The sequence below is a fragment of the Melanotaenia boesemani genome, chromosome 5 (assembly GCF_017639745.1).
Source record: "Melanotaenia boesemani isolate fMelBoe1 chromosome 5, fMelBoe1.pri, whole genome shotgun sequence".
Classification (NCBI taxonomy): Eukaryota; Metazoa; Chordata; class Actinopteri; order Atheriniformes; family Melanotaeniidae; genus Melanotaenia; species Melanotaenia boesemani.
The window spans coordinates 27,000,075-27,026,913 of NC_055686.1; the positions used below are offsets into that span (position 1 = coordinate 27,000,075).

The 26,839-nt window shown below is 38.6% G+C and overlaps 4 protein-coding genes across 5 annotated transcripts in view; 3 read left to right on the top strand and 1 right to left on the bottom strand.

Annotated features, from left to right (window-relative positions):
* LOC121639986 (Fc receptor-like protein 5) overlaps positions 1-26,839 on the bottom strand; it is a 907,115-nt gene that overhangs the window by 458,623 nt on the left and 421,653 nt on the right. The gene's annotated exons all lie outside the window — the stretch shown is intronic.
* LOC121640255 (myeloid-associated differentiation marker homolog) lies at positions 1,694-3,101 on the top strand. Its single transcript, XM_041985955.1, has 2 exons — positions 1,694-1,699; positions 1,826-3,101. The coding sequence occupies exons 1-2, from the start codon at positions 1,694-1,696 to the stop codon at positions 2,642-2,644; spliced, it is 825 nt and encodes a 274-aa protein (XP_041841889.1). The 3' UTR covers positions 2,645-3,101.
* LOC121640027 (GTPase IMAP family member 7-like) lies at positions 5,672-10,144 on the top strand. Of its 2 annotated transcripts, none has more exons than XM_041985697.1 (3): positions 5,672-5,784; positions 8,196-8,261; positions 8,655-10,144. In XM_041985697.1, exons 1-3 carry the CDS (start codon positions 5,778-5,780, stop codon positions 9,863-9,865), a joined length of 1,284 nt encoding a protein of 427 aa, XP_041841631.1. In that variant the 5' UTR covers positions 5,672-5,777; the 3' UTR covers positions 9,866-10,144. The 2 variants fall into 2 exon arrangements, with proteins under 2 accessions (XP_041841631.1, XP_041841632.1); XM_041985698.1 differs by lacking the exon at positions 5,672-5,784 and adding an exon at positions 7,959-8,095.
* On the top strand, positions 13,012-14,565 carry LOC121640256 (myeloid-associated differentiation marker homolog). The gene is made up of 2 exons (XM_041985956.1): positions 13,012-13,039; positions 13,406-14,565. Exons 1-2 carry the CDS (start codon positions 13,012-13,014, stop codon positions 14,107-14,109), a joined length of 732 nt encoding a protein of 243 aa, XP_041841890.1. The 3' UTR covers positions 14,110-14,565.

Sequence of the window (26,839 nt, forward strand, 5' to 3'; positions counted from 1 at the left end):
GCATCACTGCATCTTGTGATGGAAAACAACAACCAGATGCTACATGTAGGTCCCACTAACTGTTTATTTCACTGGAAACTGTAACATTTGTTTTAACAGAATATGGATATAACGTAATTAAAATCTAGTTGTTATCAAGACTAATCTTAACTATATGATATGAACTTGGAGGGCCAAAGGTTAAATAAATTAATGTAATTAAGTTTAATCCAAGTAATTAAGATGGTTAAAATTCTCTAAATTCTGTTCACTTCTATTAACAAAACAATAGCTGTAATTCATTGTATAAAACTTTTCACTTTTACTTTTACTTTGTTTAATCTGTTTTTATTTTGTTTATTTAGTTAATCAGTAAGTAAAATGACACAAAAATACTTCAGTTTTTTCAGTAGGAGTAAATATGTAAATAAATTACAAATAAATAAATAAATAAACAATATAAAAAAACTAAACAATCAAATTGCTCAGCAACTCATGTTACTCAGGAAAAACTCCAAAGCTCCTTGCATAAAGAATGCAGTTTTCAGCTAAGCAGACAGCAGAACATGTGTATGCCAGTCTGACTTTATAACAGCAATAATCCACCTTTCACCATAGTTTTGTGTTTAGAGAATATCTTCTAGACATAAAAATACAGTTTACCTGTGGGTTAATTATGAAAATGAAAGAGCTTTAATAAATTTTGGCAGTGTGATGTGACTTCTCTCCAGTTACTGAGCAACTCTGTGTTTAAAAACAATTTTACAGGAAGATGCTGAACCATGATAGAGAGGTCTGGGGTCTGATGATAGTTAGCAAAAAATCCTTTCGCACTAAGTTCCCACCTCAAAACATGAACAATTTTGAGTCCATTAATTATTTAAAATAAGGTGAACTTGAAGTAATCATGTGTGTTAAGAATTAAACCAAGATTTTGTGATGTAGCTCTTATAATTTATGTGGAACTGGCCACAACAAGCTTTTTCCACAACCTCATGTACTTACAACAAACTCAGATTTATCAAGTTCACAAAATATCTGAAAACTCAGATCCTTCTGGTTACTTGTACTCAGTCACTTAAACTAACATCAAATACATTTTTAACAAGTTTGCATATTTATTAAGGCCAACTTGTTAGATTTTACAGTGCACATAGATCAGTTTTGCTAAAGCATCACAGTGCAACCAACATGTTGCTGTTGTAGGTTCTGAAGGTGGAAATCTAGTTTCTCCAACTTCATGCAGTTTAATGAACTGGGACACCAAAAAATCTATACAGGGATAATTAATAGAAGAAGAGAATTAATACACCGACCACTTGAGTGTTGCCAAATACAAGAAGGTGAACAACAGAAGGGAACAATAATCACTGTTTACTGGGGTTTTTATCTTTTGAGCTGAGATTCATATGAAATTGGTTTAAAGTGGTTTAATCTTTTAGTGTGTTGTTTCATGAAAACAAGTTACATGCTCCAATTAAAGTAACAAAAAACATCAAATAAATGCAGTGGGATAGAAATCACAGTATTTCTCAATCACAGTATTTAATGCAGTGGTGGGAAGTTTAGAGTACCATAAAAACTTTTGTACTCAGGACGGCTTTAATATAATTTTATAATAATAATAATAATAATAATAATAATAATAATAATAATTATTATTATTAAATTAATGTACTAAAGCAAAATACAAGGACACTTCAAATCTAACTCCATGGCAGTACTAAAAGCAATAAAGCATAATTTATATGTATAGTTTTTGTATTGGGATGTTAAAAACAAATTTTACCAGCAGAATTCAGCTTTCTTCATGTGGAAAACAGAGAATGTAGAGAATTCATGACAGCTGCTATGGGTGCGTGTAGCTGCCCTGTTGTTCACCTGCGTCTCGTTCAGGGTGGTAGCTCATGGAGGCATGCTGCCCTCCGGAGGCATGGCTGACTGGTGCATCTTCTGCTGGGCGTTCAGCTTCGCCTGCACCCTGCTGGTCCTGCTGGTGGAGCAGTTTGGCCTCCAGGCCCGAATCCCTGTATCCTGGTCCAACTTCCCCATCACTGTTGCCTGCTACGGAGCCCTCCTCTGCCTCTCTGCATCCATCATCTTCCCAGTGTTCTTTGTTAAGGACCAACAGAACAGAGGTGTGGCTTATGACCATCGCATCGCCTCCACAGTTTTCTCCTGCCTGGCAACGGTGGCCTACTTGTGGGAGGTGAGCCTGTCCAAGGCCAGGCCAGGAGAGGTGGCAGGTTACATGGCTACTGCTCCAGGCTTAATGAAAGTGTGCCAGACCTTTGTGGCCTGCATTATATTCATCCTGGTCAGCGATCCTGTGTCATACACCCAGCATGCAGCACTGAAGTGGTGCATGGCCGTGTACTGCATCTGCTTCATCCTCTCCATGGCCGTGGTGGTGCTGTGTGTGGGAGAGTGCACCGGCTGTCTCCCCATCCCATTCTCTAAGTTTCTGTCAGCGTACGGCCTCTTGGCTGTTATCATGTATTTGACGGCCACCATCATCTGGCCTGTGTTCCAATTTGACAAGCAGTACCAGTACCAGTACCAATCCGATAAACTGATTGCTGTCGCTGTGTTCACTGCCCTCAACTTCCTCCTGTACCTCGCTGACTTGGCCTACACCGCCAGATTAGTTTTTGTCAGCGTCTGAAAGCAGATGCAGAAAAGAGCTTGAGTGGCAAAAAAAATTATACAATGCTTTCATATTTTTTTCTTTACAATGCTGAAAATTAGATGTGTTGATGTGACAAAGCAGCCAAAGACAAAGAATATATGTATATGTTTGTGCTCTGATGGATGCAGGACAGTATTTAACCTTCAATGTGAAATGATCTGTGTCAACAAGTATAACATGAGTGAAAAATATCTAAATATGGAAGTTTTCCAGGACAGTGTAACGAGAAAAAAGGAAAAGGTCAACCCACTGGAACATAAGGGAAAGAGGATAAGCATTTTCATCACAGCTCAACACAAAATAATTTTCATTCTTTTTTTTTTTTTTACTTTTTGTTACTTTTATAACAAAATATCAGTATTAAAATATTTGAAATGATGTTATTGCAAGAAATGAAGTGTTAAAACAAGAAGCCAATAAAGGTATTTACTGTGCATCATGTTGATGGAGTCTCTGATAAGGTTTGATTTGTTCTTGAGCAACACAGAAAATATTATCAAAATACATATTAGGTGTAAATACATGAAAATACAAAGGAAGACTGGTTGTGTCACAGATTTAGGAAACTATTCCCCTGCCAGTAATATTATACACTGAACACTTTTAATCCTTGAAAAAGAGTGCTTCTAATAAAGATAATTACACAGGCTGATTAGTTTAGACCACGGATTTGTAGAACCTGAAGATGCTTAAGATATTTTTGTTTAAAGCCCACTAGATAGTATTATTTCTAGCACATTAATAAATCATACAGGAATTTAAACATTCAGTTAAAAAGGCAGCTTTTAGTCTAGTAGATGGATTTGTTTGTGAAATATGCAGCACTGCTGTGTGGATATAAAATAAAAATTGTAAAATTGAGATTCAGCCTTATTTAGTCAAGAAATGAAGTGGTCATGGAACACATATAGGTAAGTAGTAGAGAAAAAAGCAAGAAGGCATAAGCAACCAGTTTCTCTAAATAAATAAATAAATAAATAAATAAACAAATAATATTCTACTGACCTACTATTGAAGAAAATGGGGATATTATTGAAAAGCTTTTAAAGCCTGTAAAGCATTTTGTATAACTGTGTGTAACAGCAAACATGTTAAAATGTGCACACAAATATCAAGATACTGAAACAAAATAATTTTACACATGCACAATTTGCAAACTGCACAAATATTAATATCTACAACATTAAGAATGTGTATTTAATTTGTTAAATACACGTGCACGGATCATGTCCTGTAATGTACAGACAGCACAACATTTACACACAGATAAGTTTGCATGTGCATGTGGGATTTTTAGGCTCCTTTCATACTTTCTGGAGGCCATTTTACATAAATATGGTGTGTTTAAGTGCTGGTGGGAAGCTGGGTCATCTGGATTTTAAACAAATCTTCTCCTGTATTGGGAAGGATGGTTTCTCAGCCTAACAGGCAGACAGACAGACAGACACAGATATTAATTTGTCAGTACGTATGGCAGCACTCAGGTAGCAGTTGGGAGGTCAAGGGCCCATAGTGGTTCTCTGGTTGTTTGGGGACTTGATCTGGGTCTGGGTCATTAATATATATACATATATATATAATATTTCAACACATGAATCCTTAGTCACAAGAGAAAACAAACAAACAAATGTGAGACTGCTTCCCTCAGTCTAAAAATGTTTTCACAAATGTGACAGTAGTTAATCCAGTTAATGTGTAATAATACTAATAAGCTGACTTTCTTATCTAGCAACTTTTTTCATAAGCAAATCAGTTGGGAGCATCATCCAGTCGGTTTTAGAGATAACCGAAAGCATGAAGGCAGTTGTTGTAAATCAAAACAGAAAGTCTGTTTAACACCAGTTCTGTATGTGATGCTGTGCTTTGGACAGTGGTTCACTTGAACTCTAAAAGATAAAATGAACTTTGATGGTGATAAGCAATTCAAGACCATTAATTAATCTAATGCAGAAGATTATATAGGACCTAGATAACAAACAATGGAGACCAGGCTTTTATAATGTATTTACAGGAATTACTTTTTTCTTCATGCATTATTTGTTAAAAGCGTTTTAACCTGTTTTAGATCTGGTGTACTATATGAGTGAAACATCTATAACAAGATCTCTATGAGATGAAATATGTCAAGGGCAAAAGATCTGATGTCTCAGCAAGAAAAAAACTAGTCCATACGTTAATCTTTAGGCTTGATTATTGTATCAGTGTTTTTACAGGTTCTACCCAAAAAATCATTAGACTCCTGCAGCTTATTCAGAACTCTGCTGCTCAAGTCCTCACTAAGACTAACAAAGTGGACCACATCAGTCCAGCTCTGAGGTCTTTACACTGGCTGCCTGTTTGTCAGAGAACAGATTTTAAAGTTCTGCTGCTGGTCTATAAAGCTCTGAATGGTTTATGACCAAAATACATCAGTGACCTCTTGACCCAGTATGAACCTACCAGAACCCTCGAGTCATCTAGATCCAGTTTCTTATCAGTTCCCAGAGTCAGAACCAGACATGAAAAAGCTGCATTCAGCTTCTATGCTCCACATGTCTGGAACAAACTCCCAGAAAGCCTCAGATCAGCTGAAACACTCAGTTTATTTAAATCCAGGTTGAAGACCCACCTGTTCTCTGCTGCATTTCAGTAGTTTTTATTTAAAAAGTCCAATTCTGCATCAGTTTTCTTAAGCTTGAATTTTTAAATCTGATCATGTTTTAATACAGTTTTATCCAATGTTTATTCTTTGTCCCCTTCTTTGTTTGCCTTACATTGAAATAGTATGTTTTAACAACACCTCTTAATACTGAATTTTATCCAATGTTCTTTCTTTTTGCTTTTATTTTATTTATTTGCTTTTAATGTCAAATTATGCTTCTTGTATTCTGTAAAGTACTTTGAATCACCCTGTTGTTGAATTGTGCTATACAAATAAACTTGCCTTGCTTTGAAATGGTTTGTTTAGAAAGCACATTTTTTAGGGTGGAGCCTTCATTGAAACAGGAAGGTGAAATTAAACTTTCCTGTCATTACAACATACAAAGCTTGAACGGCAAAGAAGCCATAATCAAAGCAGAGTGGGAGAGGACACCGTGATTCAAACTATTTTCGCTTTGGATTTTAAATCATGGAAGGTGAGTTATGCATATAAGTTCTGACTTCTGTCGTTTGATGAAACCAATGCTAACTGAACAACGTATAGCATTACTAAAAAAAAAGGTCAAATCATCTTGTCTGTGGTGTTTCTCAGACACGTTTTATTAAACAAATGTAGGAAAGATCAAAGTTACCAGGATGGACATGAAGTGCTCTTCTACTGTAGCTCCACCTGCTCACTGACCTTCGATTGAATGCATAAGTTGTAGCTTTATAAGTGGCTTTTTTTCTCTCCCAGAAAGAAATGATTCCAGTTGTTGTAGATATAAGTGAAACTTTGTCTCTCTGAGGAACTCTGAGGCAGCAGAGGATTAGGCAGTAGAGCATGTTTTCTAGTAACTGGCAGGTTGATGATGTGAATCCTGCTTCAGTCAATCTGTATTTATGTCCCTGGGCAAGACACTTGAATGAATGAATGTAAGATGGTGGATGGAGATGCCATTTGCACAGAATGGCAGCCCTGTTTCCATCAGTCTGTCCCAGTGAAGCTATGACTGTACATGTAGCTTACCAGTACCAGTGTGTGGATGTGGAATAAATAAATAAATACATATAAATGTAAAGCACTTTGTGTGCCTAGAAACATGCTATACAAATTTAATCCTTTAAAATGGTTGTGTAGGTATTTTGACACCACCCATCGCTGTTTAGGGTGGGGGGCTCATTGAAACAGGAAGATGAAGTTGAACTCTAGTTTTTGCATCATCATGCTTACGTGAACAGTAGTTTGCATGCATACTTTTCCCAGTGCGTAAGTCTGAGTTTATATATATATATATATATATATATAAATCTGTGTGTGTGTCTGTGTGTATAGTTTACAATAAATAAGAATTGATGTAATTGGCCATATAAAAAGAACTGAGTCAAATTCACCATCAATCAAAATGACTTCAATTTAATTTCTTTCCTGCCTTCTTTTTCTATATAAAAATTTTTTATGTACTTCTTTTGTCTTTGATATTCTTTTACTTCCATATATTATGAAAGTTCTTTAGTTTTAAAAGACAAATCTAGTCAAGTTTGGGTAACAAAGAACAATTTATGTTTATCACTTTCAGTAGAAATTGTTAAGTTATAAAGAAAATTAATATCCTGAATTCAGTTAGTTTGAGTGATTTTTGTGATTCAAAGAGATTTTCCAAAATAAATTAATATGTAAAGGTTTTGAATTTCAGTTATTTCATTTTAGAAAGATAGTTTAGTTTTTGTCATTTGTTTTCTTTCAATATTTTCTTTTAAACAAATACTCTGTAGATATTTTCAGCACATGCACCAACCAGAGTTTCTCAGGTAGTCGTAGTTCACTGGGTAAAAATGCTTCACTTACAACTACAAGCTTTGGGATCATTTTTGATTTGCAAGACAAAAGCGCATATGGGTTTAATTTGACTCACATTCAAGATTCACTTGTTTATTGTTTAGTGTTTATTACGGACTCCTGCCAGCTGTTAAGGAGTCTGATGGCCAAGGGAAAGAAAGAGTTTCTGAGTCTGCATGTCCTGCATTTCAGACTCCCGTATCTCCTGCCTGAGGGGCAGGATACAGTCCATGTTGGGGGTGGGTGGGGTCTTTGATGATGGAGGCAGCTCTCCTGTGGGCTCTGTGCTGGTAGATGCTCTGCAGAGAGGACAGTGGAGTCCTGGTGATCTTGGACGCAGTCTTCACCACTCTCTGCAGGCAGTCTGTGACAGTAGAGCTGCCGTACCACACGGTGATGCAGCTGGACAGGAAGGACTCAATGACGCAGCTGTAGAAGTTTCTGAGGATATTTGGTGACATGCCAAACTTCCTCAGCCTCCTCAGGAAGTACAGCTCTCTTCACAAGCTGTGTGGTGCTGAGCATCCAGGTGAGGTCCTCACTGATGTTGACCCCCAGATATTTTAAAGCTGCTCACCCTCTCCACTTCCAGCCCGTGGATAAGCAGTGGCTGATGAGAGTTCTTCTCCTTCCTCGTGTCCACTATCATCTCCATGATAGACATGAGATGAGAATGTCCCTTTAAACCTGACTAAATTAAGTGTTTATTATAAATCTATTTAAATGGAAGAAAAAAAAAATACTGGAAATTGTTTTAAAATTGTCATTACTTAAAAGCTGGGATGGTGAATAAAGTGAAAATAAAAACAGAATGCAAAATCAAATAAGCTGGAGTCAGGGCAACAAATGCCTGAAAAAGTAAGTGGCACTAAAAAGTGTTGTTACTAGCTTAACTGAAAATACATCATAAACGTGTTTAGGTATGAAAAGAGCACCCTAGAGAGGAAGAGTCTCTTAGAAGCATATGGGTAAAGGTTCATTAATCTTCAAAAACATGTGTCCACAAATTGTGGAGCAGCTGCAGAATCATGTTTCTCATAGTAAAATTGTGAATATTCTGTCTTCTAGAGCATAAATCATCAAATGATTCAGAGAAGCTGGACACATCTCTGTGTGCAAGGAAAACGGTCAAAGGTCAGTACGGGATGCTTGACATATTTGGGCCTCTGGTGGAATTACAGTGAAAACATGCAGGATTTTGTCACTGAATAAACTGTGTTGCTAAGACTGGATGCTACACAGTGGTAAGAGTTGCCCTGTCTCAGCTTTTTGAGATGTGTTGCTGACATCAAATCCAAAATGTTTCCTATGTTCTGTTGTGAATAAATTATTAGCTTGTGAAATTGGTGTTTTTATTTATATCTTAAAAAATGTTTCTATGTTTTGGAATTGGGGTAACGTGTTGCTTAGCACGATGGAGCATAATTATAGGTGACATTACAGAACATGCACAGATATGTGGTATAGGGTGTGGAAATAAACAGGAGACAAATATATTTCTGACACTCAAACATGTTTGTCTTCCAGATTCTGATACAATGAGGATTGTCCTTCTTGGAAAAACTGGAGCTGGGAAAAGCAGCTTGGCCAACACCATATGTGGAGAGAATCTGTTCCCAGTAAACCATTCTTTTAGCTCAGGAACCAAAAGCTGTGTGGCTAAAACTAAACGTATAAATGGAAGAAGCATCACTTTGGTTGACACTCCTGGGTTCTTCGACACTGACATGTCTGAGCCTGATCTGAAGTCTGAGATAGTGAGGTGCATCACAGAATGTGCTCCTGGGCCTCATGCTTTTCTCATTGTGCTTAAGCTGGAAAGGTTCACAAAGCAGGAGCAGGCTGTCATCAAAAATATATGCGAATACCTCTCTGATGATGTTTTAAAATATGCTGCAGTGGTCTTCACTTATGGAGATCAGCTCCCTGAAGGGCAGCAAATTGATGAGCTTGTTGAGCAGAACAAGCTTGTAAGTGAGCTGGTGAAAAAATGTGGCAACCGGTGCCACATCGTTGATAATAAACACTGGAACAATAAACCTGAGGAAGAGTACAAGAGCAACCGGTTTCAGGTAGAAGAGCTTCTAAACACCATAAGCACGATGGTGACGGCTAATAATGGCAGATACTACAGTAATGATTTGCTGCAACTAGTGGAGGAAGAAATAGAGGAAGAGGAAGAGCACATTAGGCTGCTCCAAGGAAACCTGTCAGAAGATGAGATCAGACAGCAGGCTAAAGTTAAAGTCTTTGAAAAACTCCTCACCAAATTAACAGGCATCGGAACAGGTGTATTGTTAGGTGCATTTTTTGGTGTTGTAGTGATGGGTGGAATAGCTCTCACACTTTTAAAAACATCTCCAGAGCCAGTGCCGCTACGAGATGCTACAGGAAAGACAGCATTGGCTGTTGGAAGTGGATTACTTGGAGTAGGAGCAGCAGCAACAGCAGCAGGAGGAGGAGGAGCAGGGATAGTAGCATTAGGAGGAGGATCAGCATTACCAATAGCATTCGCTGCAGTAGGAGCAGTGGGAGGTGGTTTTATTGGGTATGATGTAGCTGAAAGAGCAGAAACACCAGTGGAAGCAGCAAAAATGGCTGCAGATGCAGTCAAGCAAAACTCCCAGATTTTTTTAAATGAAGCCAACACGTTTTGGAACAAAGTTGTAGAGACAAATACCAAAACACCCGAGAAAGCTATGGAGAATTCTTTATTAAAAAAAAACATGTCTTTCTAGATGTGCATTTCTAAAGCAAATGTAAACATTAAAATAACTGGAACATTTGTCTATACGATGTGTTGGATGTGGGTGTTGGGAACAGTTTTGTGCCAGAAAAAGTTAGTTGCTTTTTCCATCTTAAAAGCATGAGAGACTGTAGAAATTCATCCCAGTCTGGCAGCTAACAGTAAAAATATCATTACTGTATGCAATCAAATTTAAAAAAACATTATGAAACTAAAATTCACTATTGTCCAAACCTGTATAACCTTTTCCTTAATAAATATTTTCCTAACCCCATTTGTGACTTTGTTTTGCGTCAACAGTTGTTAATTGACTTGCTAGTCCCACTGCATCACTGCATCTTGTGATGGAAAACAACAACCAGATGCTACATGTAGTTCCCACTAACTGTTTATTTCACTGGAAACTGTAACATTTGTTTTAACAGAATATGGATATAACATAATTAAAATCTAGTTAGAATCTAAAGGTTAAATAAATTAATGTAATTAAGTTTAATCCATGTAATTAAGATGGTTAAAATTCTCTAAATTCTGTTCACTTCTATTAACAAAACAATAGCTGTAATTCATTGTATAAAAGTTTTCACTTTTACTTTTACTTTGTTTAATCTGTTTTTATTTTGTTTATTTAGTTAATCAGTTAGTAAAATGACACAAAAATACTTCAGTTTTTTCAGTAGGAGTAAATATGTAAATAAATTACAAATAAATAAATAAACAACATAAAAAAAAACTAAACAATCAAATTGCTCAGCAACTCATGTTACTCAGGAAAAACTCCAAAGCTCCTTGCATAAAGAATGCAGTTTTCAGCTAAGCAGACAGCAGAACATGTGTATGCCAGTCTGACTTTATAACAGCAATAATCCACCTTTCACCATAGTTTTGTGTTTAGAGAATATCTTCTAGACATAAAAATACAGTTTACCTGTGGGTTAATTATGAAAATGAAAGAACTTTGATAAATTTTGGCAGTGTGATGTGACTGCTCTCCAGTTACTGAGCAACTCTGTGTTTAAAAACAATTTTACAGGAAGATGCTGATCCATGATAGAGAGGTCTGGGGTCTGATGATAGTTAACAAAAAATCCTTTTGCACTAAGTTCCCACCTCAAAACATGAACAATTTTGAGTCCATTAATTATTTAAAATAAGGTGAACTTGAAGTAATCATGTGTGTTAAGAATTAAACCAAGATTTTGTGATGTAGCTCTTATAATTTATGTGGAACTGGCCACAACAAGCTTTTTCCACAACCTCATGTACTTACAACAAACTCAGATTTATCAAGTTCACAAAATAGCTGAAAACTCAGATCCTTCTGGTTACTTGTACTCAGTAACTTAAGCTAACATCAAATAAATTTTTAACAAGTTTGCATATTTATTAAGGCCAGCTTGTTAGATTTTACAGTGCACATAGATCAGTTTTGCTAAAGCATCACAGTGCAAGCAACATGTTGCTGTTGCAGGTTCTGAAGGTGGAAATCTAATTTCTCCAACTTCATGCAGTTTAATGAACTGGGACACCAAAAAATCTATACAGGGATAATAAATAGAAGAAGAGAATTAATACACTGACCACTTGAGTGTTGCCAAATACAAGAAGGTGAATGACAGAAGGGAACAATAATCACTGTTTACTGGGGTTTTTAACTTTTGAGCTGAGATTCATATGAAATTGGTAGAAAGTGGTTTAATCTTTTAGTGTGTTGTTTCATGAAAACATGTCACATGCTCCAATTACAGTAACAAAAAACATCAAATAAATGCAGTGGGATAGAAATCACAGTATTTCTCAATCACAGTATTAATGCAGTGGTGGGAAGTTTAGAGTAGCATAAAAACTTTTGTACTCAGAACGGCTTTAATATAATTTTAGTGTATTTATTAGTTTACAACTTTGTGTGTTTTCTTCTTTGTGTGTTTCTTTTGATTTTAACTTGTTATTGTAACTTGTAGCACTTTGAGATTTTTTTTCTAAAATGTAAAGTGCATTATGGATACAATTTATTATTATTATTATTAAATTAATATACTAAAGCAAAATACAAGGACCCTTCAAATCTAACTCCATGGCAGTACTAAAAGCAATAAAGCAGAATTTATATGTATAGTTTTTGTATTGGGATGTTTAAAACAATTTTTACCAGCAGAATTCAGCCTTCTTCATGTGGAAAACAGAGAATAAAGAAGCGTTTACCATTGCAGGAGTGGTGGTAAAACCAAAAAAGTCTAGTTTCTGTAATCTTATAGTTCAATGTAAAGGGACACCAAATAAATCTGAAAGGTACAAAGATGAGTCGTATAATAAGGATAAGAATCAATAGGCTGATAATTTAAACATTAAAATAGAAACATGTGAGACCTAAGAAAGGAAAGCTAATTGAAGATGTTGACTTTTGGGCTGAGATTTTTTATGATTGAAAAAGCTGAAAACAGATTTAGTAACTGATTTAACCATCAGAAACCTTCCTCTTGAGAATAACTAAAGACCTCACCTAAATGTAGCTGGGTGAAATTATAATCTATATATTAGAACTGCAGTAGTTTGGAAGAATAGAGTAATATAAATAGATTCAAACAAAGCACGAGAACTAAACAATGTAATCAAATTACAGTACAGGAGTAATTGCTTCAAATGTTTTTCCTTACTATTGAATACTTTTGTAAATTCTTGAATGACCACAAGAGGGCAGAGCAGTGCTTCTATGAGTCATACAGAAAGTGAAAGTAAACTAAAAATATCCTGTCAGTGGAAGACAAAAGGCGTTACCACCGAACACTAGACACTGAGGCTGGTAAGTTAAGGTTTCTTATTAACAGCATTTTTGTCTAACTGTCAACATCAGGTGGCAGCAGAGAAGACTGGAAGCTTATGTTTTGGTAAAATGTTCCTCAGCAGCCTCCTGTGTGACAGGATGAGTCCTGTTTGATGCAGCTGCAGATGTTAATCATCTGGCTGTGACATCATGAGATCATATCAATTGTTCACATTTGGAACATTAATTTGGTAAATTTAGGAGGGTTTGCTGCCAAAGAGTTGCTGATAGTTTGATCAGATATCATAGATCACTGGCTGGTATTAAAATGGAGGTTTCACCAAAAATGCCATTAACTACACCTCACCAGCCTCTAGATGGAAGCACAGACCAGTATAAAGCAGAGTGGGATTTCTGGCTTCCTTCTCCACCTCTCTGCCTCCATCTCTCAATATATAAATGAACAGGTTGCTTAGCTTTGGTCACTTATCTATTCATCCATCCTCTTTTCCTCTCCTTCATCAATTCATTTGTTCCTCCTCATCCCTAATCTCCTCATCCTCCTTTCTCTTTGTTCCCTATTGCTTTTCTAACCTATCCTATTCCTCTTTGTGTCATTAATCCATTTATTTTCAGGAGGGAGGGGGTGAAATCTTGGTAATACCCTCATCTTGAGTCTCCTACACCCACTACATCATCATGAGCCTTATCAACCTCATCTTACCATAAATGTTGTGTCGTGGTCCTTGCTCATGAAATGATGCTTTGAAGAGGAACACTTTGTCCGTCTCTGTCTGGTCCTGCTGGTGGAGCAGTTTGGCCTCCAGGCCCGAATCCCTGTATCCTGGTCCAACTTTATAGCAACCGTTGCCTGCTATGGAGCCCTCCTCTGCCTCTCTGCATCCATCATCTTCCCAGTGTTCTTCCTTAAGGACCAACAGAACAGAGGTGTGGCTTATGACCATCGCATCGCCTCCACAGTTTTCTCCTGCCTGGCAACAGTGGCCTACTTGTGGGAGGTGAGCCTGTCCAAGGCCAGGCCAGGAGAGGTGGCAGGTTACATGGCTACTGCTCCAGGCTTAATGAAAGTGTGCCAGACCTTTGTGGCCTGCATTATATTCATCCTGGTCAGCGATCCTGTGTCATACACCCAGCATGCAGCACTGAAGTGGTGCATGGCCGTGTACTGCATCTGCTTCATCCTCTCCATGGCCGTGGTGGTGCTGTGTGTGGGAGAGTGCACCGGCTGTCTCCCCATCCCATTCTCTAAGTTTCTGTCAGCGTACGGCCTGTTGGCTGTTATCATGTATTTGACGGCCACCATCATCTGGCCTGTGTTCCAGTTTGACAAGCAGTACCAGTACCAGTACCAATCCGATAAACTGATTGCTGTCGCTGTGTTCACTGCCCTCAACTTCCTCCTGTACCTCGCTGACTTGGCCTACACCGCCAGATTAGTTTTTGTCAGCGTCTGAAAGCAGATGCAGAAAAGAGCTTGAGTGGCAAAAAATTATACAACGCTTTCATATTTTTTTCTTTACAATGCTGAAAATTAGATGTGTTGATGTGACAAAGCAGCCAAAGACAAAGAATATATGTATATGTTTGTGCTCTGATGGATGCAGGACAGTATTTAACCTTCAATGTGAAATGATCTGTGTCAACAAGTATAACATGAGTGAAAAACATCTAAATATGGAAGTTTTCCAGGACAGTGTAACGAGAAAAAAGGAAAAGGTCAACCCACTGGAACATAAGGGAAAGAGGATAAGCATTTTCATCACAGCTCAAAACAAAATAATTTTCATTCTTTTTTTTTTTACTTTTTGTTACTTTTATAACAAAATATCAGTATTAAAATATTTGAAATGGTGTTATTGAATGGTGAAATGAAGTGTTAAAACAAGAAGCCAATAAAGATATTTACTGTGCATCATGTTGATGGAGTCTCTGATAAGGTTTGATTTGTTCTTGAGCAACACAGAAAATGGTATCAAAATACATATTAGGTGTAAATACATGAAAATACAAAGGAAGACTGGTTGTGTCACAGATTTAGGAAACTATTCCCCTGCCAGTAATATTATACAATGAACACCTTTAAGACATACAGTGAGGCCTCTTTCCATTGTTATGGCCCTCGACTGTGGAACGGCCTGCCAGAGAACCTCAGGGCTGCAGAGAACGTTGATGTTTTTAAAAAGAGGCTTAAGACCTACCTTTTTAGCTTGGCTTTTAACTAAATTTTATTTGATCTTAATTTATTTTGCATAATTTTATTTCACATCAATTTCTTTTCATTTCATCAACTGTATTGCTTCTTATTTATTTATTAATTTTATTTATACATTTATTTATTTATTTATTCAATCTTAGCTGTTCTTAGTGTTTCTTAAGGTAATTTAATTTTCGTTTTAACTCCAGTGTTTTCCTCATGGGGATCCTTCACACCAGGGGTTTTATCTGCTCGGTCTGGGGGTTGTTGCAATGATTGGCCTTGTCTGGTTGGCTGGGGCCCTTATCTGCAGCCTTATGGCTGTGGTGAGAGGGAATGGGAGAGGGGTGACTTTTTTATGTGGAAAGGTTTATTTCGGTTTTAATATGCATGAACTGAATTGTGCTTATTTTTTTTTTTTTTGTTTTGTTTTTTATCTTGTAAATCACTTTGTATTGCCTTTGGCATGAAAAGGGCTTTATAAATAAAGTTTGATTGATTGATTGAGAAGTATAGAAAAAATCAACTCAGTATTTTTTTTCATGTTCAGGATATGATTAGTAAAGCCTGTAAACCATTTTGTATAACTGTAAACATGTTAAAATGTGCACACAAATATCAAGCTATTTAAATACAAAATAATTTTGCACATGCACAAATTACAAACATTAATATTTACAGCTCTAAGAATGTGAATATTTTTGTTCTTCAAAAACATAATAGTAACAGAGATAAAGGCCATACAGGTGGTGCCTACACCGACACTGCATGCTGCACTTTTCATTCAATTCATTAGGATTTGGCAAAAACAATCGTTTACCTCCAACTTAATAGAGAGAAGGGAGAGAGACATATATAGAAAACTACACTGTACACTTTAATGAGATACTGGGTTGGACTAATTCATAATGTGGTTCTGCTATGGTTTGGTGTGAGCTCCTGCCTCAGAAACCAATCATCACTGATTTTAATTAATTATATTTTTATCAGCTCTATATTTTTATTTGGTTCCTGATATAGTTTTATACCATACGGATAAAAGTTTGCATTCTTATGCAGAACTCACAGACTTTCAAAGACTTCCTCCCCCACATACTCACACTTCCATACACTGAAGTAGCTGAACTGAGTTATACTCATTTTTTCCCCTTCAGTTAATGTTTGTTGGAATATAACTTTCTCTTTCCCTGTGTTTGTGTTTGTTAGAATACGTTATCTATCTTAAGTGGATTTTTAAAAGAAGAAATAGTAATTTGTCAGTACGTATCACAGCACTCAGGCAGCAGTTGGGAGGTCAAGGTACAACTTGTGCATCCAGTCGAAGTCAGTGAGCAGGTGGAGCTACAGTAGTGGAGCACTTCATGTCTGTCCTGGTAAGCTTGACTTCAACATTTCATTCATAAAACATGTCTGACAAACACCACAGAGCAGATGATCTGGCCTTATTTTTTTTTCTTTTAAAGGATGGCAATATGTCTTTAATTTAGCTTTGGCTTTATCAAAGGACATCACTCATCTAGAATGAATTATTTATGGTGAGAATCTCACTAATGAAACATAAAACCAAGCATGGTTTCAGTACAGGGTGGGGTAGGGGGTGCATGGATTTTTAATATTTGCATGAAGGGGGTCATCAAGGAAAAAAGGTTGAACTGCAATAGGCCACCACTCTTACATTGGTGGTTGTAAAACACAAAAAAACTGTCAAAAATGTCCTTTCTCAGCTCCAATCACATAATTCTGAATAAAGGTGGACTCTTCCTGGTCTCAAAAAGTTTTCATCCCCCCCCACACAAGTGCACATAACCCCACCCCAAACACATACAGAAACACATGCACACTCCTATATCCTTGCACACTCCTGCCCATCCTAACACATACATGCCTCCTCACCCCCACCCACACAATATAAATACTCACACAGCATACAACCCTCCCACTCTTACTCCCCAGCCCCCCTCCCTCCCACCATGCCCTGCCCAACCGCTGGCCCCCACAGCCCCCGACAGGGCCAGACCCAGAGTCACCCCCACCGCAGAGCAGCACGGTCCCGCACCACGGGCAACCACAAAGAACCCGCAATAACCAGTCACTCCTGGCCATTTTCCAACCCCCAAAGCAACGAGGTCACAGTCCTCCACCTACACTAAGTGATGGAGCTAAACAAAGGGGACAAGAAGGAATGAGATTCAGCTAAATGGTTGTTTGAGGAGACAGACATTGTCTTATCACTGATGTGGTCTACTAAGAGATTCTTAAACTGCTGAATACACTGATTATTTTTGGTTTTCCAGTTCACAAGGATAGTTTTCTTTGTGATGCATAATGCTGTGTGTATCATGTATGCAGAGTTAATTGCCATATTAATGTCACCCAAGTCACCTAGTAGACAGTGTGGGGTTTGTAGGAATATTACATTTAAACCATGTGGACATTTCCACACATACCTGAAGCCAGAACCTGCGGACAGGTGTGCAGGACCACAAGGCATGGAGATAGTTGTCAGGTGTGTTTTCATTGCAGTGTGGGCAGATGTTTGATTGTGTTCCAGGTGAGGCGGAGGACATTGAGTCCAAGTGGGTTGTTTTCCATGCCTTTATTGTTGAGCTGGAGCTGTGGTCGAAAGGTCATCAGTGCCTGCTGCGAAGGAAATCCCTGAACTCATTGGTGGACAGAAGCAGTGAAGGATGCTAGTTTCCTCCTCCTCAGCTATTAGGCTTTTTTGGCCTGTGGGACTCCAGAGGCAGCTGATGAGTATCATAAGGCTAAGCAGAATGTGGCTTCAGTGGCCACTAAGGCAAAAACTAGGGCATAAGATGAGTTTGGAGAGGCCATGGAGAATGACTTCCGGATGGTTTCGAGGAGATTCTGGTCCACCATCTGACTGCTCAGAAGGGGAAAGCAGTACAAGCAGTCCTCCATCAATACTGTGTACAGTGGGGATTGGGGACCTTGTGGGTCAGTGGAAAGAATACTTCAAAGACCTCCTCAAATCCCACCAACATGTCTTCCAACAAGGAAGTAGAGTTGGGAAACCCTGTTGTGGGCTCTCCTATCTTAGGAGGTCACTTAGGTGTTTAAAAACCTCCTGAGTGGCAGGGCCCCCTGGGTGGATGAGGTCCGCCTGTGGTCCATTCCTTAAGACTCTAGATGCTGTAGGTCTGTCTTGGTTGACACACCTCTGAGCAAAGTGCTGATGCCTCATTCCATGTTTCACGTTTTTCTCCAGGATCAGATGATATGCTCTCAATTATGTGTATGTTTCTTATTTGTGCAAAATTCCCTCAAAGGGCTTTACATGCATCTGTGCTGCAAATCCAGCGTGTTGAAGAAAGGGATATCAGTATCATGTCTGCCATGGTGTCTGCACTATTATAAAATCTGTTCCATCTGTGAGTGGAACCAGAAAAAAGGCATATAATAACTGGGTAAGGTCAAAACAGATACTTGCATCTTTACAGCTGCTTTCAACACTGTCGACCCCCACCAGTTTAAGAGAATGTGATGCGCAGGGTATGTAATGGATTAATGGATTCTTTTTCTTCAAGTGAGCTTGCAGCCTTTTATTGCACCTCGACATATTATTTGGATTGTCGTATGCCTGGCCCCTGCTGTTTGCAATATCCTTAAATTATCAAGCATCGCCAGCTACTGTATCAGCAGACTCTCCTCTGTGTGACTTTCAATTGGTTCAAAGCCAACAAATTGCTCAGTTGTTTTCCCTTCTTTACTCACAAATCTAAAGATGAATGTCAGCTGGTCAGTATGTGACACATCAGGAGTAGATTCCAAAATCATGGAAAAGTGCTTTGCTTGCTGTATCTCTGCAGCTATTGTATCTTTCACTTTGTTGCCCATTTGCTGAATTAGGTCTTCGCATATGGTGGATGATAGGTAGAATGTGCTGCCCTTCTGTCTATACTTATTCATGTGCTCAGCAAGAAAAAGATCCAACTGAGAGATAACTTTCAGAATACCAAAAAATTTGCTATTGTGTAGTGATCCAAGTAATTCATTATCACCATGGAAAGGCAGGCTTCTCTCACTTAAAAACTGAATGACAGCAACCAGGAGTGCAGCAAGCTTTTCAAAAGTGTGGGGGATGTGGTTTGTTGCATGGGCACAGGGGGAGGGGGTCAGCTACTTTCAGTATGATCAATGCTGAACAAAGTTTGTTTGTTTTTGTTTTTTTGTAAATGCAGCATGTCTTGCACTTCTGTTGTTTTTCTGAAATATGTAAACTGTTTGTTTTTTCCATATTTAAGATTTAATGACCTTTTAATAAGTAGCTGATTATTTACTACAATTTAGGCCTTAAAAAAAATCTCATATGTGTCTCATATTTTTCTTTATCAGTGCCCCTGCCTAGCCCCCTCATCAAAACTGATCTAGACCTGCCCCCACATATAAATCCTTTCTTTAAATGTCAACCACCTGGTCAGAGAACGTCCTGCTCTAATTTCTATTTCAGGACCTGTCAATAATTTCCCTTCTCCACATTCATGACTACTAAAAGGTAAACGTGCCTATTGAACATCTGCACAGCACCAATGATTTAGAGTAAACATCCTCTTGTTTAATCTTGACACTCGCTAGATATCTGAACCAGATCCATCTGGCTGTATCATGTTCAGCAGATTTTACAGCTGTGTCACCAGCAAACCTCAACTAATAATAAAAATAATATGAAATAAATGCAAAAAGAAAAAAAAAGGCAACCTGATTGAAACGGGCTTCTGTTTTGCATCAACATCCTAATAGTTTCCTCCTCCTCAGCTAGAGCTGAACAATAAACAAACAAGAGATACATTTAGACAGAAAAGCCAATCAGCTGATCACAGAGGATTCACGGAGCAACAGGAAGAGGAGAAGAGGGAGTCGCACGGCACAGTGACATAGAGTGACTGTACAATGTTTGAACAAAAGTTTATAAAAAGAATCAACAAAAAAACAAACAAACAAACAAACAAATAAAAAAACAAAACAGCAAAAAAAAGTGTTGGTGTTGGACCCTCCCACCATTTTAAAGTGTGGGTTTCAAAACACCCACATCCTCAACAGGTGGGATGCCCATCACAGCAACAACCCAACTTGGCACCTCCAGCCAAAATCAGTTTAACATTCCTGCTCCTAGTGGCTAATGAGCACAGAAGTAACACTAGCATGCTGTTGCAATGCTCTGAGCTTTTCTCGTGGTCAAGAACACGTTCAGGATGTTTCCAGTCAGACAAACCACTAATAAACTGATATTTCTTTGATGCAAATAACATGCAAGGGAAACAAAAAAATGTTATCTGTTGTCACAGCCTCAGGCCTGTGGCCTGTGGTTGTGATGATTTACATGCTGCTGCTTGGTTGCTTCTCCGCAATTGGTTGAAGATGCGGCAGTGACCTCCCTCATTTTGGCCTCCCTGATTGGTCGCCTCCAGTTCAGCCAACACTTTAGTGGGACTAGTGTGCCTCTAGAGAGAGAGTGGCGCCACCGGAAGCTCAAAACGCTTGCCGATCACGTGGTCCATGTAGCCTCCAAAAGTTCCAGGAAGTGCTTGGCGGCCAATACAAAATAATAAGAAAACTACGATAATCGGTAAATAATGATCAATGAAGGCTTTGCTTTGCAATATTTTTATTGTTGTGTTCATTGATATGAATCATGTTAAGTTAACTAAACCTGTATGACATCAACAGCAATGTAAACCTTAATATTTTCTGTTTTTTTAACTTTATCTTTCAGACTGAGGCATACCAACAGGTGACGACAATGATTTACCAAGTGACTCCACAATAAATCTAGGCTCACAGAATAATGATAACTGTTCTTACTGGAAATCTATATCCAATAAATAAAATTTAGATCCCAATTCATTTCAAATAAATGGGTTATCTATTCTTACTTATTACTATCTACTTGTGTGAATTGCTTTTAAGTCTTAAGACTTATTTTGACTGAGGCAGACTGATAACTACACAAGTCTGGACTCACAATATAATGTGTTCTTACAGAAAATACATGGCAAATAAATAAAATTTTGATTTCAATTCATGGAAAATACATGTCTTTCTATCACTATTTGTAACTATCCCAAGACTTACTCCCTACATATACATAATAAATCAGACAAACACCCTTTGTTTTCCAAATGCATTTAATACCTAAAAGAATTCCTTTACAATAGCATAAAACTTGACTAGATCAGCATGTCTAGCCATTTCTTTTCTCTGCTATCCTTGAATACAGTCTTCACCATGGTATGCTGTGCTGCATGGGGATGCTCCAATCGCTCAGAGAAAGGCGTGCGTATGTATGGCTTCCTCAAAGACAGGGACAGAAGGAAAATATGGATGGCCAAAGTCAGCAGGATACATTTGACCACCATCAGGGACTGTGAAAACAAACAAATATGTGAGGTAATCATATTAAAACAATGCATTTACACATTTTCAAAGACCATATCATTGGGAAGTTTAATATTTTTAAATTAAACACAGAGAACACATCACAGGGAGATTTATATGGTTGAGGTTGCAGAATGTAGAAAAAAAAGACAGGAAACAACACTTAAAAGTGGGCCAAACCAGGAAGGTGAAGAAGAACAGTATCCCAGTTAACGTCAGGCAACCCCAGAACTGCTGAAAGTTCTTCAGGACAATGCTGCACGAGGGAAGAGTGATATACTTCCCTTAAGCATCTCTCTGCTTCTCTGCTCTCATCCTGCACACTGGGAGAGTGCTGAGTGCTGTCTAGTGCAGCAAATGCACTCAAGTACAATCAGCCACTTATTTTGTATTTGTATATTTTGTTAAGTTCTTAAGGTTAACATGTTTGTTACATTTAACAGGTTAGGTTTTATAGTTGCAAAGATTGTAAACATATATACTAAGAGTATTGTGCTATCTAATACTGTGTGTTCATTTTCATATCTTTGTCCATTATTCCACAGCCTTATAAATACATTAAAATTAAATAAAAATGTAACTACAATCGCTCTCCCTACACATTAACCTCGCTATCAATGGCGTTGGATCAATTTATATTGACGAACAGAATTTACATTCATCAGCCTGTGGCATCTGTTGCTATCAGTGTGCTAGCATAAACTTTTATCGGTTTATAATCTCTAAATATATTAATCTAGACGGGGACAATCCGTCAACATATTTAATTACTCATGTCAAGTTGATTTCGATGCACAATTGATATGGAAATATGACTATTAAAACATCTTACCTTGAAGAAGTGTAGCTCCAACAATCTGCTCCATTGAAATACATTGACCGTCACTTAGCTTCTGCTAACTTCCGGGAACTTTTGAGGGACTCCATACGCCGCCATTGCTGTGAAAAAACTGAACCATTGCAGTGAACGGAGATGGCGCCACTCTCTCTCTAGAGGCACACTAAGTGGGACCAACCTCCAGAACTCCTGCTTTTCTGATTGGACGACTACAGTCCCTTACAGTCATTCTTCTTCCGGCTCTCAACCGAGGCAGACGCTTTTTTCTTCTCCTCCCTCTCTCACTCTGCCCTGCTACTGTCCTGTCATCTCTGAGCCTCTCTCTGCATCTCCTTCCAAAAAACTAAATCTTGGATATGGATTTGATCAGCTGGTCCCTAAATGCAATCGACCAAATTTATTCGAACCGGAAAACAGGCGTGGGGGAGCCTGCTTGCCCTGGCGGAACGTTTTCGGCTGGATATGTGATGGATTCCTGGGGAGCGTGGAAAGTCATGTGTCTGTCGATTCTTTCTGTCGAGGACGTGGAGGACATCTATACATTCGGTTTCATGATAACTGGGTTTCTGCTGTTTGGAGCGGGCGGTTTCCTGGCATATCGCAAAATTCGGACACTGTCGGCAGTCACTGGCAAGCTGCCGGATTTCTGTGCTGGTGTGTGCCGAGCTACGAACAATCAGGCTGTGGCGGTACAGGAGCTGAATCGTAAACTGGAGGCTATTCCAGTTCTGGATGGCAAACTGGTTGCGCTTTCTGGGCTTGTACGTGAGGTGGTCACCAACTTGGAGAAGTTGTCAGCTCGGCTGGATGGAAATTGACCCAAAATTCGGATCATTGGGAGTCGCCAGTGGGACCACTGAGAGACTTAAGGCAGACGAAACAGCTCTGGCCTGAACCAAAACAAATGCTGTTATCAAATTTGGCTCCCTGTGCTGGCCTTGATGGCTGGCTGAAAGCTCCCTGGAATGTTTTGTTGATGGACGCTCAGTCCCCCACCCTCCCCTCACCCTATTCACGGGCGATGGACTTCAACCGGGATCAGCCCTCAAGGATGCCCCACTATCATCAGGTGGCAGAGACTGTGAGGGAGAACTGGGGCAAAGTTCATATGCTCACTTCTACGCACACACACGCACCACACTCAAGTACACGACTACAGATACACTTCCCCGTTATTCACTGCCTTGCTGTCCTTCCACCTCCTTCCACTCCCGGGCAGTGGGTTCATTGGACGCGCTCTGAGAATGCAGCTGCGTCTGCACTTGCTGCGATGGGAGTCCCCCCCCCTCCCCCCCCCCGCCACGTGTTTCTCATGTTGTGATTGTCTGAGTTATGTTTTTGTATGTACTGAGGAGTGTTTTTTTGTATCTCAATAATGGGCCCTTAGGCCCAGTGTGGAGATGCCTATTTTTTATCCTCTCAGCTACATCTTACTCCCTAATGTTCCTTTCACCTATATCTAAGACAAGGAGCGCTGTAGAAATGGCTGCTCCGTCAGTGTATGCCTGTTCTGTTTGTGTCATCATATGTTGTTTTGTCTAGTCTTGGATGGGTTGTACTGAAAACACGAATTTCCCTGCAAAGGGATTAATAAAGTATTTTTCATTCATTTCATTTCATTCATTGCAGAGCCTTTAAGAAGGAGGAAGCGTCAGTACTCAGAGTAGCTGTTTACCATTAGGCCCACCGCTCGCCAACTGGGATTGTGTGTAGAAGTCGCTGGTCTGAATAACCTTTGTGGTTTTTTGTAACAGCATTAAAATTCCCTTAGCTTAGGACATGATTGAGTTTTTTGGTTTGATTGACAATATACTCTTTCATGGTGTGTGAGTAGATTTTGAGTTAAGTTTTATAGCTGACTTTGGTTTGTAGTTTAAATAGCATTTTGGTTTGGTTTATACAAAAAGCTCCTTTTTGGTTAAGAGAAAGTTTAAGATTTTGGATTAACATTAGTAGTAAGAAGATTTTTGTTTGTACAATATATTCTTTTAAGTAAAGAAAATTGTTTATCATTTTGTTTAATTGGTAATTGTTGTTGTTAATTGGACTAGATATACCGACTACTGGACAGCTTATGTTCTATTTTTTACTTTGAACTGGGTTTTGTAATAAAATTATTGTATATACACTACCGTTCAAAAGTTTGGGGTCACTTTGCCATGGGATTCAATAGGGAAGTGACCCCAAACTTTTGAAAGGTAGTGTGTCTTTTTGTTTGGTCCGGCTCGTTTTGTTATTGATCCCCATCCCCTGGATTGTGAGACGGGGTAGTAACATCTGTGGAAATTGAATAGGTGATCCAGTCTTGAGACTTTTTTTTTCCCCCGTTTGGGAGATGACAGCACATGAGTTCATTTGTGAGGGAGCACACTTTACAGCCCAAGCCCCCATCATGGGTTGAAGCTGGATATTTGATTGGCCTGTTGTAAAAGGCAGCAGCTCCACAATTCAAAATGGATAGTGCAAGCATTTTCATTGACTGTCCCATACAAAGCTGGGTCACAATCCACTGTGAGTTGCAGCTCCTGTGGATAGCTTCAGAATCTGTTGAAGGGCTAAGGGTAGCCTCCTCCAGCTTACCTTTCATGTTATCTTCTATGACTTCATCCTCATTTGCCTGCCTCCATTTGATGAAAATCTTGTCAATAAAAGGCATACTTCTTAATAAACACCTCCTTCTCCTCCCTTTCTCTCTTTAAAACAAGCACTTCTCTTATTCTCACTCAATCTCACAGCCGGCTACTACTCCTACACTCTGGTCAGCTAAATGCTGGTAATTTTAAAGACGGCAGATAGGGGGGTGGGGCTGAAGGCAGGTTACCATGGTTTACACAATCACACCTGACCAATCAAATAAGTTGTGTTAAGATTTTTGTTAAGTATATTATTGGCTTACTTCTTAATGGTTATTGGCTCCCATATCTGTAACTTAAAGACAAAGATTTTCTATTCTTAAAGCATTAAGTTCTAGTGTGGCCGACGTGGGGCAGATAAGTAATAAATGACTAAAAACATCATGTATTATCGGTATTAATTCAACTTTCATTTATCAGTATCAAGTCTTTCACTTTGTCTTTTTCTTTCTTACATTTTACACTTTCCCTTCATGTAAATGTAATGGATGCAATCTGGTATTTTTCTACAACCACACACAACAAACAGATTGTATCCTGTATGTGTATTAAAATAAAATATGGGCATAAAGTGTTTAATGTCGAAGAAGGTTCAATGATGACGATCAAGGGTAAGGCAAGGGCAAGGCAGTTTATTTGTATAGCACATTTCATGTACAGGGCAATTCAAAGTGCTTTACATAAAACAAAGACATTACAGATATTTAGAAATAGTAAAAGGCATCAACACATAATCAACACATAATCACAATAAAATAATAAATTACATTAAAATGATTAAAAGCAAGATAAGTTAAAAAAAGTTACCGTGCAGATTTCATGCATAGGCGCATGAGAAAAGAAAAGTTTTTAACCTGGATTTAAAAATGTCTACATTTGGGGAAAGTTTAATCTCCACTGGCAGTTTGTTCCATTTGTTTGCAGCATAACAGCTAAATGCTGCTTCTCCATGTTTAGTCTGGACTCTGGCCTGGACTAGTTGACCAGAGTCTTTGGATCTAAGAGCTCTGCTAGGTTTATATTCTCTGAACATATCACAGATGTATTCTGGGCCTAAACCATTCTGGGATTTGTAAATGATCAGAAGGGTTTTAAAATCTATTCTGTGACTGACTGGAAGCCAGTGTAAAGATTTTAAAACTGGTGTGATGTGTTCAGATCTCTTAGTCCTGGTTAAAACTCTAGCAGCAGCGTTCTGGATGAGCTGCAGATGTTTAATGCTCTTTTTAGGAAGTCCTGTTAAAAGACCATTACAGTAATCCAGTCTACTGGAGATGAATGCATGGATGAGTTTCTCCGGGTCTTTCTGGGAGACTAAACTTTTAATTCTGTTGATGTTTCTGAGCTGGTAAAAAGCTGTCTTAGTGACAGCTTTGATATGGCTGCTGAAAGTCAGATCTGAGTCTATCAACACTCCCAGGTTACGAACTTGGTTGGTAATTTTAAGAGCCCGAGTCTCCAGGTGTTTGCCAATGCTGACCCTCTTCTCTTTGCTACCAAACAGAATAATCTCAGTTTTGTCTTCATTTAATTGTAGGAAATTCTCCCTCATCCAGGTGTTTATTTGCTCCAGACACTGACACATTAAGTCTATTGGACTGCAGTCATCTGGTGACAGAGACACATAAAGTTGTGTATCATCTGCATAACTTTGATAACTAATGCTATAGTTTTGTAATATTTTACCCAAAGGGAGCATATACAAGTTGAACAGAAGAGGTCCAAGGACTGACCCCTGGGGGACTCCACAAGTCATGGCCACTCGCTCGGATTCATAGTTGCCGATCGAAACAAAATAACTCCGGCCTTCTAAATAGGACCTGAACCAGTTAAGAACCACTCCAGAAAGTCCAACCCAGTTTTCCAGCCTGTGCAACAGGATTCTGTGATCTACAGTATCAAACGCAGCACTGAGATCCAACAGAACCAGGACTGATACTTGACCAGAATCGGTATTCAACCTAATGTCATTTAACACTTTGACCAGAGCTGTTTCAGTGCTGTGATGAGGTCGGAAGCCGGACTGAAATTTATCAAGATTTCCACTTTCATTTAAAAAGTCATGAAGCTGGTGAAATACAACTTTTTCAATAATCTTGGAAATAAAAGAGAGGTTAGAGACA

Bases quoted from the DNA above. Each gene is read 5' to 3' on its own strand.
- LOC121640027 (XM_041985697.1), top strand. The intron at 8,262-8,654 runs GTCAGTACGGGA...TTTGTCTTCCAG, and splicing joins TGCAAGGAAAACGGTCAAAG to ATTCTGATACAATGAGGATT.
- LOC121640256 (XM_041985956.1), top strand. From the start codon at position 13,012: ATGGAAGCACAGACCAGTATAAAGCAGA. The intron at 13,040-13,405 runs GTGGGATTTCTG...GATGCTTTGAAG, and splicing joins ACAGACCAGTATAAAGCAGA to AGGAACACTTTGTCCGTCTC.